Source organism: Ochotona princeps, chromosome 31 (assembly GCF_030435755.1).
Source record: "Ochotona princeps isolate mOchPri1 chromosome 31, mOchPri1.hap1, whole genome shotgun sequence".
Classification (NCBI taxonomy): domain Eukaryota; kingdom Metazoa; phylum Chordata; class Mammalia; order Lagomorpha; family Ochotonidae; genus Ochotona; species Ochotona princeps.
In genome coordinates, this window is record NC_080862.1 from 3,646,594 (window position 1) to 3,664,590 (window position 17,997).

Sequence of the window (17,997 nt, forward strand, 5' to 3'; positions counted from 1 at the left end):
ATACAATTACAAATGAAGTGGTAACTTCACATAATTGTGAATTATTCTATTCTTAGCAAGTGAGATTTAATGACAGAAATTACAGTCTGATGTGCACTTGGCACTTGAGGTGTTTGAAGTTAATGGAAGATTGATGACTTTCAAATTCTGTACTTACTGGAGTAACTTTTCCTGAATATGTAAGATGTAAAACATGTAGAAGTTAAACCAGTGAGGAAAAGCATAGAATTTCTCTTGGATAGACTGTAGTTCTATGAAATTGAATTCTCAAGAGTCTTGTCTTTGTAGTTGACTCTTGGCAGAAAATAACATCAGATTACCTCCAAGTTCTTCTTTAAAGAGCTCAAAGATAAACATGTGGGACATAGTTTAAAAATCTTACTATGATCTTTACGGTCACACATCCTTCTGGTCCAAGAGGTCCTTTTCCCATTTTCCAAAATATATAGAGCTTTCTATTTATACCCGTAAAGTGCATGGTATTTAGCACTAAAACACCCCACTGACCTTTTATGGGCACTGCAACCCTGTGATCAGACAGAGTGACTTGTAGTCAAATCTAGATGCCAAGTTACCGTGCCACCTTCTAGCCACCAAGCCCTGTAAGTAAGCATTTTTGTTTAGTAAAATTACAGAAGAGATATTGTTGGGTAAGTTGCTTTGTTCTATTTCAGTGACTGTAGTTCATGTAGGAAAATGGCTGTCCCTTGGTTTTCTCACATGCTTACCCCAATTGTTTGCATGAGTGTTTTCCACTCTTATCCCAGTTCAGGCTGTCTTGTTCAGCGGAAGGGAATTAATGGGTTCTGTTTTGTGTACACATGTATAGATTGGGACTTTGGAATTCATGAAGACTCCATGGGGATAGGCCAATATTAAGATGAATTTTGAGAAGAGTTCTTGTACATAGCCTTCTCTTTCAAGCGTGCTTTGTGAGCAAATTTGTCCTTATTGAGAAAACAGAAGTATGTACAGTGGCAAAATAAATGTAAATCAAAGCATAGCCAATATTATTCTCAATTAGACCAAGAAATAGTGATGTCAGTTTATGTCAGATATTGTTCATGGGATATATATAAATTTCCTCCAAATATTCAGTCCAAAAGACAGTCATATTTTTATATTATGAGTAAACCTGGAATATTTGCTACATTTCCTTGGTCAAATAAAAGCTCTTTTAAGATAAAAAATTTTTTATCCTGTCTTTCCAGCACAGTGCCTGCCACTCAGTGCCTATTGAGTGACTAAATAAGATGAATGAAACTCATTCCCAAAAAGCTTGTTTGAAATGAATAGGTTAAAATTTTCCTGGAAATAGATAATGAATATGCATGCCCATATTCTCTGATCTGCTTTGAGAAGGATACCTTAGTAGCTCTTCTTACCCAGTAATTGTTTGCTAAAGTAGGCAAGAGGGGGTTAGAGATATTTTTCTGAATGGGTAGATGTAGAATTCCAGCAGCGAATTACAAATATCTGCCTCTACCTCTGGTCAATTTTTAATTTCTTAATGGGCAATAGAAATAAATGATAGAATGCAACATTTCAGAGCATTGTGACTGGAAGAAATCAGAGCGACCATCAGGACAAATTGGAAAATACCACCAGGGCTGGCATTGCATTGTGGATGCGCTGTTGAATCCACAGCATGCTTCTTTCCATATTGCCATCATAATTGTTTAAAGCTATCCTGTTACACACTTAAGCTAGTAGAGATCCTCTGTTACAGTCAAGGCTCCCAGTTAATATGTTCAGGCAGATGTGACGGCTAGATGTTGCGACTTTTCTCAGTTACAACAGGCTTGAATTTTAGAACTAGTGCAGGAGCCCGTGGTCCAGGAAGTTAAATGACTTTGTCAACTTTGTTCCAGAGTTAAGACTAAGGCTTTGGATTTCTGATTTCTCAGCTGCTGGTTTCCCACTGCATCCTGTGGCAGCATGTCATGTGAAGTTTGTCTAGTCCTAGAGCAGTTGATTCCTGGATGTTATTAAAATTTGATCTGTGGGGGCAGTTGTTCCTGTGGAGCAGGCTAGGTTGCTATTCTGCTCCCAGCATCCCATACCCAAGTAGCCATTTGTGCCCAACTGCTCTATTTAATTCTTCTAATGTGTCTAGGAAGGCACCGGAGGATGGCTCAAGTACTCAGGCTTCTGCCGCTTTGTGTGGAGACTTAGTCGGAGCTCCAGCCAACAGGCTTTAGCCTGGCTCTGGCCCCAGTCGTTTGGGCCATTTTAAGAATAAACGAGTACATGCAATCTCTCTATCCCTCTTTCTCTCTCTTCTCCCACTCTCCCTGCCTCCCTCTCACCTCCCTCCCACTGTACTTTTTCAATCAAGCAAACCTTTGAAGAATAAATTAAATGTGCTATTGAAGAACGTTTAAAAACTTGAGGCATAGTACAATTCATGATGCAACTTATTTTCAAAACGGCACAGTTACACAGCAGATAAATATATAAAGAGAGATTCCATTCACTAGTTCAATCCTCAAATGGCTGCATCTGCCAGGACTGGGCCAACATGAAACCAGAAGGCATGAGCTGCTCCAGGTCTTGCTCGTGGATGCAGTGGCCCTAGCATGTGTCCCCCTTTCCACTGCTTTCCTGGGTGCATTGGCTAGGAGCTCAATTGGAGGTGAAGAAATGGGGACTCAAACTGACACTCAGGGATGCTGGCATGGCAGGCAATGGTTAAGCCCCCAGTGCCACAGTGCTAGTCCCTCATGTAGAAAGTTTTATTGGTATACTTTGATATCATCGTTGTCTATAGTGCGCCAATGGCATGAGGGGTGATTGCATCAGAGGCCATAAGAACTGCAAAGCCTAAACTGTTTAAGATTTTGATCTGCACAGTAAAATCTTCTAACCCTTATTACAAGGTAAGAATAAAAAAAATCATAAAAAATAACACTGCCACTTTGTGGTAAATTACTAGTAACATATATTTTCTGCAAAAGCTAAAAAAAAAACAAGCTTTTCATTGAGAGATGTAAATGCTGTGTTTATAAAAAACTAAAATGTATGCTTGCATTAAAAATGCCAGAAACAAAAGGGATTTCTAGGAAATGTCTGAATTCCTGGACTCAGAGATTTTAGTTGCCACAAAGACATTGTGGCTTAAGTAGCATTGACTCAAGATGAGTGCTGCCTTGGGCTGTGGCGTTGTGAACCATGATGCAACTTGAACACTTACCAATAGTCCTTCTCTTGACAGGTGGAGTGGATCCAACAGCAAGTGGTAAAAAAGCGGACAAAACGGGATTATGACCTCAGCCGTGCCCAGTCTACCTACTTCAACGATCCCAAGTGGCCTAGCATGTGGTATATGGTAAGGCCTCTGTGGAATCCTGGCTTGGGGCCACGCCATTCAGTCTTGTGCTGTGTTTTGCATTCTATGTTGGGATTGGGAGGACATAGAAATACTTAATAGACACACTTGGTTTTTTCCGTTTCAGGATCTAGACTTGACATTGGTCAGTGGCCATTCATGTTTCTAGGTCTTTGATCTCTAAGGAGAAAGAGAAGGCAGCTCTGATTTACAAATGTATGTGTTTCAGAACTCACTTTGTGTAGTAGAATGCTTAGTTCAGATGATAGGAAAATTTATCAAGAGGCAGGTACCACCAGAGTTGTCAATAATGGGGTTCAGCTCTATGACACATCTGCCCCATCCCGATAGGTGCCTGGTTTTCTTACTGGCACTTGGAAATCCCAGAAGTGACTGCTGATGAGTGACAGGATCCAGACATGTAAGGGCTGCCCACTCCGGTAACAGTTTACAAAACTGGACCTGAGAGAGATGGCTCCAGAAGATTTGACTTATAAGTAGTCCTGTGGTTCAAGAAAAGACTTCAGGGAGGGCAACCTTCTTAACATGTTGGGAAAAGTGACTCACTGGTTCTCTGGACAGTCCCTGCTCTGAAAACATTTCTCTGATTGTAGCATGTTCATGATCACTAAGAAATGGCTTACAATTTATTACTTACTCTTAATAATGCAATCCACATGGCACTGATTGACTCTATTCTCTATGAAATGTCCTTTCTTCTCTCTTTTGCAAGCATTTTCATTGCAGAACATCAACTATGTATTTCCCACGTTCTACTTTTTTATAATCTCTCTCCCTGCTTCTCCGCACAGTGTCTCAGACTGAACAACTGACACCCATCTTTAACATTCCCCATACCTGCTTTTTGCTTCTCCATCTGCTTGTCTTTCATTCCTTCTGCCTGGGCTGTACTCTCTGCCCTTCCTCCTCCTCCTTATGTCACGATTTTCCTGCCATTTAAAGCCCGCGCTCACCTGCAGAAAGCTGTCCCTGCCTTGTCTGCCATCATTTCTTACTCCGATCAGTGCTGGGACTGTGTGCTTATTTAGAAGACACGGAATACGCTTGTATGAGTCCTAACAGTTTTCTTGCTCACGTCATGCCTTAAAGTGAAAAACTGTGGAAATATTTTGGGTCCCAAAAGGAATTTTAGATAGAAGGTGATCTCATTCTTAAGGCGAAAAATGGATGAGGGGAGCCACAAAGCTGACGTGGACATAGGAGTCACCTGAGGAGACAGTGAGCTACATCACACTGAAGGAGTGTGAACCAAAGGCTGTTGGCAGAAGCTAATGGACTCTGTCTGCGCTGACAAAATGATGAACGCATAATGGGATTAAGGGACAGGTTTGAAGTCAAGATGTGCCTACACCACTGTGTAAGACCAGGGTGAGGGAATTCCTGTTGCCTTAAATTTGTCTTAACAGCAAGGAGCCCAGATGCTGTCCACGCATGTCCCAGTTTCTACTGGAAGTGTGTGGCAGTCTCCCCTGGCCCTTCCATCACACCAGTAGGGCAGGCTGGACTCCTGAGGGAAGCAGAGCCAACGGTTAGCCTGGATGGTGCAGGTCTCACTGCCTGCCTAGCGAGACCTCCTCACTCCCACAGTCCCTGTGATTTTTCTGAAAACTGCTCTTTCTACATGAGACAAGGTTGAGATAAGAGCTTTTGTGGGGCCGTTTAAATGTTGGATTTTTAGAAACATGTATGTGATGTTAATTGAAATAGGTGACATACTTTGAGTGCTTGTCTAACACAGTGCAAACAAGTGCTTGGTATGAATATTTAAGATCACTGAAGCAAGATCACCTGGAGGTGGTAAAGCTGAGATGCCACGGTGGGTAGGTTGACATTGTAGTCTGCAGGATGACCACAATATCCCGTCCCCACCTTTCTGTTGTTTACGGTTGGTGAGTTCCTCCAGGAACTTCTAATCTATCGTTAAGAAATGACCAAAACACCAGGCAAAATGATTAGTGCCTGGTAGTAACCTAGAGATAAACATACTACTCCAAGGATCCCTATTGAATGATTACTTTACCCGTAACGAAAAGGATGGGAGCTAGCTTAGATGTCTTATATTTATCTTCCAGGAATTGTATAGCAGAATGGGAGCTGGAATCCCTTGCCTGCACATATGGGTCCCAATGCCCATATTTTACTTTGGTTAGTAGGTCCATGACTGAGTTGATAAAACTGGCCTAAAATATGAGTATAAGAGTATCTGGCTGTTAAGCATGAGTTATCTATTGCCGCTTAACAAAATATCACTGGGCTTCATTTTAAGAAACATTAGCTCATAGGATTCTGCAGCTCAGCATTTCAGACAGGACCAATAATGATGACTTTTCCTTAGTCTACAATGACCAGGGCTTCAGCAGGAAGACTCAGTGACTTGATGAGCATGGCAACTCCGCTTTCAAGGTGGCCTATCACAATTGATTCCCTTAGGTGTGGACCTTGCTATAGAGCTTTGAAAGTGACTTCTTAACATGGCACTGGCTTCTCCAGATATGCGGTCCAAGAGATTGTTGGAAATGATGATATCTTCTGCACCTTAATGTCAGGATTCACAGGTCCCTTCATTACTAATTCACTACTGATTTTCTGTCTGTTCCATGAATCAATGCTGAAACAATCTGAAAGCAAGCTACACAAGGCTGTGTGCTAGAAGGGGAGAATATGGAAAGGGCCAAAGGCTATAGTTAAAGCATGTTTTGCAAGGGGAGCCTTTAGCACAATGCTGGATACTGGCAAACCCTCAATAGGTTGTAGCTGTTATTCTCTGCCTTGTTAATTATAATACATGGACTTTTCTTTTTCTTGATTGCTTAAGTAATTATTAATCAAGGAAAGGTGACACCCATGTGTGGTGGGATTCTCCAGGATGCTCTGTGGTGACGCGCTGGAGACACAGCCGGGGCAATGTCTTTCTTTTTCTTAGCCATGGACACTGCCTCTCTTTTTTTCTTTTAAGGGCTGCTTGGTGAACCTCCATAGCGTCCTGCTTCCAACTCATTAGCCTGGGTCTGTTCCTGTCATCCTATATTTATTACAGGAGAACAGAGATTAAAGAATGGCATGAAGTGTGCCTGAGTGTCTCTTTAAATTAATTTAAAAGCTTTGCCCATGTTGCTCCTCCTCTTGGAAACTAGTGTGCAAAACCATTCTGTTTAGCCTTGAGTTCTGGGCAGTATATTCAGGGAAATGTGAATTTCTGAGTGTTTGTGATGGAGAGAATGGCTATATAATTACTCCTCTTTCCTGACATACTGGGCTCAGGTTTCCAGGAGTTGGAGGGCCCAATACTAGAAATACAACTCACTTCTCATTCCACAGCAAACTTCTGCTGTCTTTGCCAGGCATAGTGCCAGATACCGAGGGTTTAGACAAGCTTGATTTGTGCCTCCGAAGAAAGTCAGGAAAGCAGGAGAGGCGACTGTGTAAGCACCAAAGGAGTTTGCTTGGGGAGAGACCTTTTCCTCAAACTTTTTCTGATATCATGTATATAAATTGCATCCCTTGGGCATTGGGATGTAGTTTTTTGCAGGTTTACTTCTTCCATTAGAATCTCCCAATGAGTTCTTAAACAAATCCAAACTTGGGACCAGCTATCACAGAATTTTGGTGTGGAGTGAGGGCTATGCAATGGGCTTTCATAACTCCCTGGATGGTTTTAATGTTGAGCTGGGGATAAATTCTCAATCAATGAATGAGCAAACTGTATTGAAAACACTCTCCTGGGTGATCATTTCTGTGAAAGCAGGGTGCCTGCACACCACTTAATGAGTTCTTAGCATGTATGATTTTATGGCCAATGTTCTAGTGTCTTTGGGACTGTTATTGTCTTCATTATATAGATGAGGTAGGAAATCAAACCACGCAAAAGTTGAATCACTGGCCCAAGGCTACACTATTTACCAGGGGCAGAGTCTGATGCTCAAACAAAGTCACTGTGTTCCCAGAAACCTAGAATTCCAACTCCATGGTTCTTAAACTAACACATACTGGGAGAACTTAAAACAGATGATTGTCCACCTCCTCCTCCTCTTCCCCCAGCACTGTCAAGCTTCTAACAAGGTCTCAGCCCAGTCTGTTACTGGGTCCAGGTACTGTTTTGAGAACTCATTGATCTGTCATTAGGTCGGGGAAGCAAAGCTTTTAAACTCAAAGGGCTTTTTTACTTCATACGTAGTCAACCTAACTTTGATCCTGTATCTTTTCCTTACTGCCCAAATTTTCTATTTGGGAAACTGGCAGTTTTAATATGAGAAGATATTTTCACTTTACCTGCACTGGCTGAAAGTACTTTTGGCTTATATATTCTTTTAAGCTACTCCAGAAACATAAGGTACTTGATAAGAAAAGATGTGAGTAATTGGTTCCGTTTTGGGGAACTCAGTGTAATAGAATCGGTGTAAACGTACCTAGCCGATACGATGGAACATTTTTATAGTGCTCAAGAAAATTCAGTTTGATTCTTGAGAACAGCAAGTTTAAATAAAACTTTCTCAGGGATTTTGGAATTCCAGTTGAGCAAATTCAAGGAGCTGGTTAAATGATTATTATAAAATATAAAAAAAGCTTAAAAGCACAGTTACCTGCCTACCTGTACCCAAACTAAGAAATGGAATATCATCCCCATAATTAAAATATCCTGCGATGCCTGTTCCAGGGACATTCCTTCACACACTCCAGTGATGTCAGAAAGGCTGAATTTGCAACATTTTGAGGGAATTTTTTCTTAAGGTTTAAATTTTTAAAAATATCATCGCAAGACACACTTTCAGACATGAAGCTTGGACCATATGTATGGATGTGTATATGTGTATTTTTTGTTCTATTTGGTGCAAGGCAGAGCTATTTGGAGATTTTGCTATTGATGGTCAGACTGTAGCATTTAGTATGATCAGTACCCTTGACTCATACCTTGGCCAAGTAGAACTTTCTGTGATGAATATTGGGTGGCCTATTTAATATGCAGTATTTAAAGACAGACCGTGACAAATGGGCTCATTTTCTGATGAACTACCTTGGATTTCATGAAAGCTCTCTGGGTGGTTTTTTGGAGGGGAAAAATTGTATTTTTCGATCAGTAGAGTGAAAATTAGTGAGTTCAGTTATGCATGTGGGACCTATCTGCCAAAAACTGTGAACTAGCTGGGATAGTAATTGCAAAAATTATTTTCAGCCACATGGTTTTTTCTCAGCCAACTGGATGGTGTTCAGGACTGCGAGTTTGAGGCATTGCTGTTTCTGTGGTTGGCACACATTTTCTTAATGATTTACACTGTCATTTGACTCTAATAAAATCTGGTGGAGTCTGTGGCATTATTGTCCCGGCAGCTTGGAAATTATCCTTTTGAGACATCCCATTTAGCTGTTTTAATTGAAAATGCAACATGGTGGAAATCTGCAACCATGTAGAACATTCTAATGCAAGCAGCAGGCCTGAGAAAGGGCAGCCCTGAGTGAGGCTGTGAATGGTTTACTGGAGACACAGCTTTGGTTGACTAGTTTCTGCTGCTAACTAGCTCTGGCCTTTAGAAGGATATCTGATCACTTAACTTCAGTCCATCTGAAGCCTAAACAACAAAGAAAGAGGCATCTAGATTGGCTGCTTTCTGAGATCATTGCTAATTGGACTTCTTTCAGATGCTCTTCATATTGCATCTAGGGAGACTACACACCTGTCTGGGTTTTGACCCCTAGCTGTGAGATTCCTCTCCTTGCTGTCTGCCATGCTTGCATCACATTACTGTTTCAGACTCAATATGCCCCCTTTGTTGGAGGTCCACAGGACCACCCATAAGTTTGGTGGATCAGTAGGAGCACCCACATGACTCATCAAGTAGTCATAGCACTGCTGAGAATTCTTTCAGCAAAAGGTTGGAAAGCACAAGGACCAAAAAAGAAAAGGCACAAGGCCTGGAGCCCAGAGGAATCCCGACTCGAGAGACTTATCTCAGTGAAGTCACACGGAGTGTGGAATTCCTGCAGCACTGTATTGTGCAACATGGGAAATGCTGCCCACTAGGAAAGCTCGTTAGAGACTCCACACCGAGAGTGATTCCGTGGGGATGAACCTAGGGGCCTTCTTGGCCTGCCATTGTTTTTCAAAGTCCCACACTCACAGAAGGAAAGCAGGTATCCAGCAAAAACCATATTGTTGGTATAAATAACTTATGCACAGTGAATCACTTTTTTGAGAGAATGGTGGGAACCTTCCCCAAATCCATGTTCCTAGATGCCAGTTAATACCAACCTCGTCAACATGCTTTTCAGTGGCTAACAGTGTCGGGCCTCTTCTGGTAATTCTTTCCTTTGCTTCTCTAAGCTAAAGAGATAGTGTAAACCCCATCCTAGACCTGCCTATTTGAGCTGTTCCTTCTCTTAATGTGTGGATGGAAACCAGGACATCATCTTTGACTACCGCTAAAAGCTAATCTGTCAAACGAAAGCTAGTCCACCTTCCAAGCCAATCGGCAATTCTCCTTCCCCACTGGCACCACTGTCATCCAAACCATACTTGGCTTTCCTTCAGACTAACACAGTTTCCACTTTCGAACTCCCCACAGTCTTCTGCTTCAGTAAAATCTCAAACTGACCAGTGGAAGAAAACTTCCCCCCTCTTTACCTGCTTTCCATGGCTTAATACTTAGAAATGACTTTACGTTGTCTTGATACCAGAAACCCCGGTCCAGAAACTTGCCGTTAAGGGTTCCCACGGTTTGCCCCACACTTTCTGCTCTCAGCCCACTTGCCTAGTTTTTTATTTGTAGAAATAAGTTTCTCCCCCGCCCCCACAGATTGTTTTTTCCTTGAAATTCATTCATTTATTCTTAATTAGTTAATTAATTATTAATTTAATGTATAAGGCAGAGTTATTCAGAGAGGGACACACACACACACACACACACACACACACTGTGATTTTCCTTCCACTGGTATACTCCTCAAATGATTGTGATGTCTGAGGCTAGACCAGACCAAAACCAGGGGCTTAGAACTCCATCTGGGTCTCCCATGAGGTGGCCGGAGCCTAGCCGTTTGAACGATCTACCTCTGTGTCCTCAGGCACATGAGCCTGACACTTGAACAAATGCTCCATTATAGAATGCCACCATCACAGGCGGCTTAGCTTGCTGTGCCACATCAGCCCAAGACATACTTTATTTATGTACTCATTCATATGTTCACTTATATTTACCAAAGATTTATTCCCCCCCAATACCTACGGTTTCCTGTCACCAAGGATAAAACATCAAATGACATATCCATCTTACCTTATTTAATGAAACTTAAGAAGAACATTGTATGAGTAAATGTTTGGAATACGTTTAGTCAGTTTGATCAATCAATTTGTTAATGCTTGTCTAGGGAATTTGCATAATGGAACCATATTTGGTACTTGTTAATTAACTTATAATGTTTATAGTAATTATGATTTCATTGTCCCATTTAATAGTTATAACAGAAGTTGGCATAATCAAGAATTTGAAGTAAAACTGCACATAATTATTCAAAGTGCTTTCAGGAGAAAATAGTAATTAATGTTTTACTAGGAAGGAATCGTGTTGGTAACATCCATTGCTTCCAATGCAAATTATTGTAAGTTTTGTATTAATTTCCTGGAGAAAGATATACCTATTCCATAAGTTTATCTTCTCAGCATTGCTTTCAGTGAGTAAGATATGTGGGTAGTCTGGTCCCTTGACCCTACTCTGGCATGATGAGTCAGTCTGTTACTCAAGACAGGGCTGTTTCTATCAAGATTTTAACAAAGATATTTCTTTAATTAATAACTCCTTTTCTGGTGGAGAGCAGATAAGACCAACCCTTGAACTCACTTAATCTGTGACTCTATTCTTAGACATGTTGATTCAAGTGCTTTTATCAAACAGCTTCTTTGAATTTCTCATTTCTCAATTCACCTTTCACCAAAACTGGGGATTTGTTTCTGATAGTGACTTGTCTCTCTTCTAATAAGTAAGGCTCTTTTCAGTTCGATGTCTACTGACATAGACTGAGGAGGCAATCTGATCCAGGATTTCCTCACTTCGCAAATTTACAAAATGAATTGGGCTATTTCTAAAGATGACGATGATGCCTTCAAATGTCCTGTGTTCAGAATCCAAATTCTAAAACTTTTCTCAGACAGAGGCGTCTGGCTGGCTTGTTTCATTTGGGTTGCCAGAAAATTCACAGAGTTAAAAGAGTGATTCTTTTGATGAGAAAGGAGAAAATGCCTACATTTTCTGGAAAGTTGAGAGTAAGCACTGTTTCTGAACAGAGTGTGTATGTGCACCAATGTGCTTTTTTCAAGTTCTCCAAAGGAAGGGGACCTTTGGTAGGCTGCCTCAGTGTGGGCAGGACTCTAGACTAATCCTGAGTACCCCAATAGGCACACGAAGAGCTGTTGTACAACAGAGGCAAATTATACTGAGATAAGTAGACTAAATTTACCTTTCTTGGGAACCAAAATCAATTACTTACTTGCATAGGTCCAATGTAAATTTGAGTTCAACATGCAAAGGCGTTGTTTTTATATGGTAGAGAGTACACATGAATTCAGAAATGCATTTAATGCTTATTTTTCCGTAATTAAAAAAAAGTAAGTCCCTAATGGGTAGCTCAATCTTTTCGTTTATGCCAAGGGGAAAAAAATCAGCTTGTCTGGAAGATGTACATTCAGATCTGTGGTACAAGCTTTATGGAATAATTTTAAACGATTGCTTGGAAGAAATGTAGCTTCCTAGTGAATTTGATCCTTATAAAAACTCTCTGGGTATGGAAGTTCTGACCCAGACATACTAAATTAGTATGTCTGAAACAAAGCAAAGAAAATTATGCCCGGGTAACATAGAACTGTGTTGTAATGATCTCTTTGCATGGTTTCCTGAAACCTGGTTAAATTAGTGTGTTAAAAAGTTGATGTTTGGCTTTGTTACCTCATGATAGAGAAACTATTGTTATTTTTCAGCAACATGAAGGAAATCCAGCCAGACTCTGAGCAGAAGTAAATTAAGCATGAAGTTTGTTAGCTCATCCCTTTTCAGCTATGTTGTTTTACACCCGCATTCTCATTTTTCTTCCAGACCTGTGACCAAGCCTGTTACAACTATGCATGCTTGAAACAGAATCTGTGCATGTTTTGGCAATAGTGTTTCCTTTGAGTCAGGTTGTCTTGAAGGTGAGGAGGAGTGTGCGAGGGTGCCCACTGACTATCAGAACGGGTACGCATTGCAACTCAGTTTTCAGGTACAGACAATACAGAGAATAGTCAGTATCCACTGTATGTGTTTTCAGGTACCAAAAATGTACTCTTCTCCAGTGGCCTTTTCTGTGATGGGTTTTTTTCACTCAAAAATATGAATTTGTGCTTCATCAAAAGCCTGTGTTATCACAAGTTAGGAATCACATCCAATTGCCCATTCCTCTGATTATCTTAAAGCAAATAATCCGTGGAATGTTCCGAAATGTATTTCTGTTAGATAAATCATTTTTGTCATAATAAAACCACATCATTATCACATATTAAAAAGTTAATAAAACTTTATTTATGTTATCAAGCATTCAGTCAGTTCTCTCCTGCTATCACATAATTGTTTTATTTTGTAATGTATTTCAGTCAGTCTCACTTAGGACTCATGTGTTGTGAGGAGGTGTCTTCAAGCAAAAAGTTTCTGGGAAATGTCTATTATGAAAAAAACTGTACTTGGATTTCACAGTATTTTGGTTATTAATTTGTCTTTCAATTCTGTTTTTCATGACCTGTTTGAAGTGCATTCTGTTAGTCTTAAATCTCTTCTCTATAGATTTCTCTCTGGTTTTCCATTCAACATTATAGTTGAAACTTCTAGATTCTTTCAAGCTTTGGGAGCTACATTCTCGTGGTGTTGTTTTGAAGGCTCTATCTACAATTATCACATTTGGGTGGGTCAGAACAAGGCTCACATTGAGGCTTTTTGTACGAGAGAGGAGAGACTGTATCCAGTTGGTGGTGTGGTCTTGGGTCCAGAGGTACACATCTGCATGCCACTCTTTGGTTACATCCTTTAAACCTCATTGAAGTTTGAAGAGCATTATTCTAAAATTGTGTTTGAGGGTCCGACAGAAAGATCTCTTTTTGGCACTGACAGTGTGGAGCCCTGGTTGAAGCTAGAAGCTGGAAATTCCCATGTGAGCGGCAGGAACCCAATGACTGGAAGCGTCAGCGCTGTTTCCCAGGTTCCGCCTTAATGGGACGCTGGTGTTGGAAGCTGGGGCTGGAAGTCAAATCCTGGAAGCTTCAGCGTGTAACATGGATGTCTTCACTGGGCTTTAAGCCAGTAGTTTATCCCAGTATCCACTTCTGCCACACAGCATTATTCTCTTTCTGTTGTCTTTGACATTTACCAGCAAAAATACTGTCACAAGGAAAAAATGTTCTAGTTAGAAGCTTTTCCTATTTGGTAGAGTAAGATATAGTTTGTGTAGGAAAGGCAAGATTAATGCTCAATTTTCATTTTATTCCTTATGAGCTTTTTCATCAACATTCTCCAAAGGCAATCAATGAGTATTTTTTTCTAGTTTGATTCCAAATGCATTGGCTTAACATATATGATATGCTTTACTTCACTGAAATGATAAAGTTTATTTGTTCTGAATTATCCCATCTTTGGAGAGTGACTTCTGTGTATTTTTGGTGGGATCTCAGTGTTGTTTTTTCTGGCATGATACATGATATTGTGCTTATCTTGTATACAGAAAAGCTTCAAAGATTTCATAGAAAATAGAATTTAGTTCTATTTTCATGCAAGATGTTTTGAAATTTTTGTATATTTTTTTCATCATATGCTTTTTCAGGAACATTTTTTAATTCCTTTATGTTTTAAATTTCTGGCATAGAAACAAACATTTCTTCTCAGAACTGTTTTTTTTTAAAATTTATCCTAAATACCACAATATGTACATTGAGATTTTCATTGTTATTGGGCTACTGTTTAGGACTTTCCGTGAATGGAATACCATAAGTTCATATATATTTCCAATGTAAAACCAATTCCCACAGAATTCTTCAAATTTACTTTGTTAAATATTTTATCTTCATTCTGTTTTTGCTGTAAGTCTTTACAGTAACACCAACATAATTATTCTTTGATTGTTGTCTCACACTACCACTGTATGTACAGACACTCCTTCACCGTAACACTGTTGCCATCCACCATGGGATCACTGCAACTGATGTAAGTCTTATAAAGTTATTAAGTCCTATGCACTTCTTTGCATCCGCTTGACCTATGCCAGAATGTTTGAAATGTCTTAGAATATTTCTCTCCACCAGCAATTTTAAGTAAGTGATGTTATTTCAGAATTTTCTCAAGGGGAATCATCCTCAGCTTGATTACATGGTACATGATTTTAAGCCTGTCATCACAGTTTATTATTACATTATTATTATTATCATCATCAACTTGTTCAGCGTGTGCTCTGTATGTGGTCTTTGGAGGGTTAGCAAATGTCACAAAGATGTGTTTTATCCTAACTTTTCTGAGTAATTGATGGAGGAGATGGAGCCATCTGGTCTAGCAACCTGATGCCCCAGAAATAAATATTCTACATAAATATTCTATTTTGAAGAGGTCTGTGCAAAATAATGCATAATTATTTCCCCTCAAGTGCCTACTTCAGGAAACTGTGTTAACTTTGCCATTCTTCATTAGCTTGAAACACAGGGTAAAGCAAGACTGGAAATATTTCTAATTATAGGATTTTGTCCAAGAAAATGAAAGATTAAAAAGATCTGCAATGATCAAACCTGATTCAATTTGGGCAAGGGAAAGAGTGTGGTGAAGAAATCATTTAAACTAGTTGTACACTCTAATGAGCATTGACTCCATTCTGCTCCCCCAGGACTCAAGACGTAGGCTGCTCAATAACGGCATTAGTCTGTAACACAAGGAAGATGAAGGAAAGAAATCAGAAATGTAATTTCCACAGGGAAAAAAAAGAAATTGGTAATGATCTTAATCATTCTAATCATTCAGCAACACTTACTGAGTTTGTCCTGTGTATCAGGTAAAATTCAAGCTCACATGTCTTGCTTCTACCAGTTCGTAGTTGATCTAGGAATATGGGCATGCACAAAGCCCAGCGAGATTTTAACAAGTGTATTGAAGCATTTGGGTGTTATGATTTTTTGGTTGGATTACATGGGGCTCGAACCTGTAACACACAAACAGACGTGCGCTATGCTGAAGTTCAGTGAAGTCACGGAAGATTTCTTTGCGGGCAAGTGAGTGATTTCCATGTCATCATTATGAAGATTGTTTCCCAAGCAGCAATATTTCTGAGAATTCTTAATGGGAAATTTCAAAATCAAGTTTATTTTGAACATACTGATTTGAGCACACTGAAATTGAGTACTTCACTATGGGACGTCTCAAAGCTTTTTATTATCCTGCTACGCTCTGAGAATGAATAAGAAAAAATAGAGATCATGTCAAACCAGATGTTTGGCATAAGCCTGTCTCCTTATTGAAAGGATGACGTTTGGACCAAAGCATCTTCCCAACATAGTAACCTGCAACCCAACTTGTAATGTGAACACAATCTAATTTTTTCTAAAGTATACCGTTGTAAGCCAGCAATCTGTTTCCACCAACAAAGCAGTCGTATTCCACCCAATCTCAGGCTTCCATGTGGTCAAAGGTTGATCCATGTGAAACTAATGTGTCCTGCAGCTAAAGGGGTTTCTGCCTGTCCCTCTTTTTGTCTGCCTGTAAATACAGCCTATACACGTCATGGGGCGAGGGCAAGCATTAGGAACTGGTTTCGGTGTGAAATGCTGCTAGGTTCTACAATTTTTTTTTTTTGGACTAATGTTAACTTTGCAAATTTAGCTGTTCTCAGTTTTTCTTTAAACAATTAGCAGCATCTGTTCTCTCATCCATTTGTACAGAGAATTTACGTTGTGTTAAACAGTATTTAAATTGAGGGTGAGTTACACACAATTCTATTACTTTAAACTGGAGGCAGAGAAGATCAGCTGGGAGAAAGCATGAATGGATGGGTTCCTAGAGCTGACTGGCAAGCCCTTCTTGATCCAGGCGGTAGCACAGTTCTCCAGGAACCTGATTCTACCCTGCATGGGAGTGTTATCTCTCAAACTGCTGGCTTCTCTCTCAAACAGTCTGTTCTTGGTTCTAACAGTCTGTTCTTGGTTCTAAGAGAGGTGTGGCCAGCAGTTCCCAGTTTGAAGCTAATGGAGAAAAAATTCACAGTGACTGCCTTGGGATGTGGAGAAACTTTGGGGCAGTACCAATGTTCTTCTCCATCTCTCCTCATGTCTTTTTTCCTAATCCTGCTTTTTTCTGACTACTGAATCTTGTGTCCATGTCAAATGGTGTCTCTGGGTTAAAGTGACTTCGAGTTTAGTATGCAAGGAGTCTAAAACACTGGAGTCTAAAGTTGCAGTGGGAGGGTTAAGAAAAGAAGTTACCCAACCCCAACAGAAATCTTGCGATGAAAGTAGGCATCCCTGGGCACATGTGTGTATGCTCTGAGGAATGGCAGCTGTTGCGGGTGAGCCCTCAGCAGATGGCTTTCCAGGAGAGCCAGCTGGTGTGCCACATCCACAAGGCCAAGATCTGTGCTGGGTGGTCTGCAGGCACTGGCGTGGCTTCCAGAACAGTCCTGGTTCTGCTGGATGCAGCTGCCTTTCTGCGCATCTTGCTATGGTCCATTGTGTCAGGAGCTCTATGCTCTGTACTCTTGGGGGCCTAGCTTTTAGGTCTTTGTTTCGTTTAATTGACAGGACTCCCTTCCCAACTTTCTTTTGATAAATTTGAAATCTGCAGATAATTTGAAAGAATAACATCACGAGTACATACATTCGTGTACCTGAATTCACTGTATTTTCTTCTCTCTCACTGCACTCTCTCTTGTGCACACATTTTGTTTTTCTGGACTTGGAAAGTGAGTTACAGACATTGTGAAAATATACTCCTAAATATCTCAAGATGCATACCTAGTCTTATGTAAAACCAAATACACCTTCAGTTCTAATGAAATTAACGATAATTATCTAATTTGCTGTTCTTATTCAAATTTTCATGACTGTCACATGACAGGTGTATAGTTCCAGATCTCTAAATCCCATTTTGTCATTTTTTTCAACCTCAGCTTCTTCAGTGTGGAAGTGCTCTGTCTCCTGGTAGCTGGTCGGGTGGGAAGCGGTCTCGCATGCTGATGATTTTGATGAAATCAGGCTTCTGGTTTATAGAATCAATGGTAAAGGGCCAAGTGGGGACTATAAGAACATTTTTTGGCACAAAACTACTCAAGCAAAGTTAAATCCTTTTCAGTGCTTCATGCATACTTTCAGCAATTTCACTTTTTGTCTGTGTTAAGCTTATTCACTTAGTTGGTTAAGGTGATGCAATTGATTTTTTGATGTATTAGTGCAAGTTGTCTTTCTAACCAATAAAGAGATTTGAGGGGTGATAGTCTGAAACATGTGAGTGTCCGATTTCCTATCAGTCTTTTCCAAAGGTTTTAGCATATGTTGATGATCCCTGCCTAAATTAACGTGACATCAGCGGGTGCCAGCCTCTAATCCTGTATTCTCATCTTCACTCCCCTTCCTTTATAAATATCATCATGAACTCATGAATTCTCTTCAGTCA

At 40.2% G+C, this 17,997-nt stretch overlaps 1 protein-coding gene across 3 annotated transcripts in view; it reads left to right on the forward strand.

The window, feature by feature from the left end:
- PCSK5 (proprotein convertase subtilisin/kexin type 5) overlaps window positions 1–17,997 on the forward strand; it is a 327,170-nt gene that overhangs the window by 75,348 nt on the left and 233,825 nt on the right. For all 3 annotated transcript variants that reach the window (XR_009244439.1, XM_004591776.2, XM_004591777.3), the window contains exon 3: window positions 3,215–3,328. Coding sequence is in view for 2 of the 3 variants with exons in the window: in XM_004591776.2 (XP_004591833.2) it covers window positions 3,215–3,328 (114 nt within the window). In the remaining variant the exon portion in view is untranslated. The remainder of the gene's footprint in view (window positions 1–3,214; window positions 3,329–17,997) is intronic.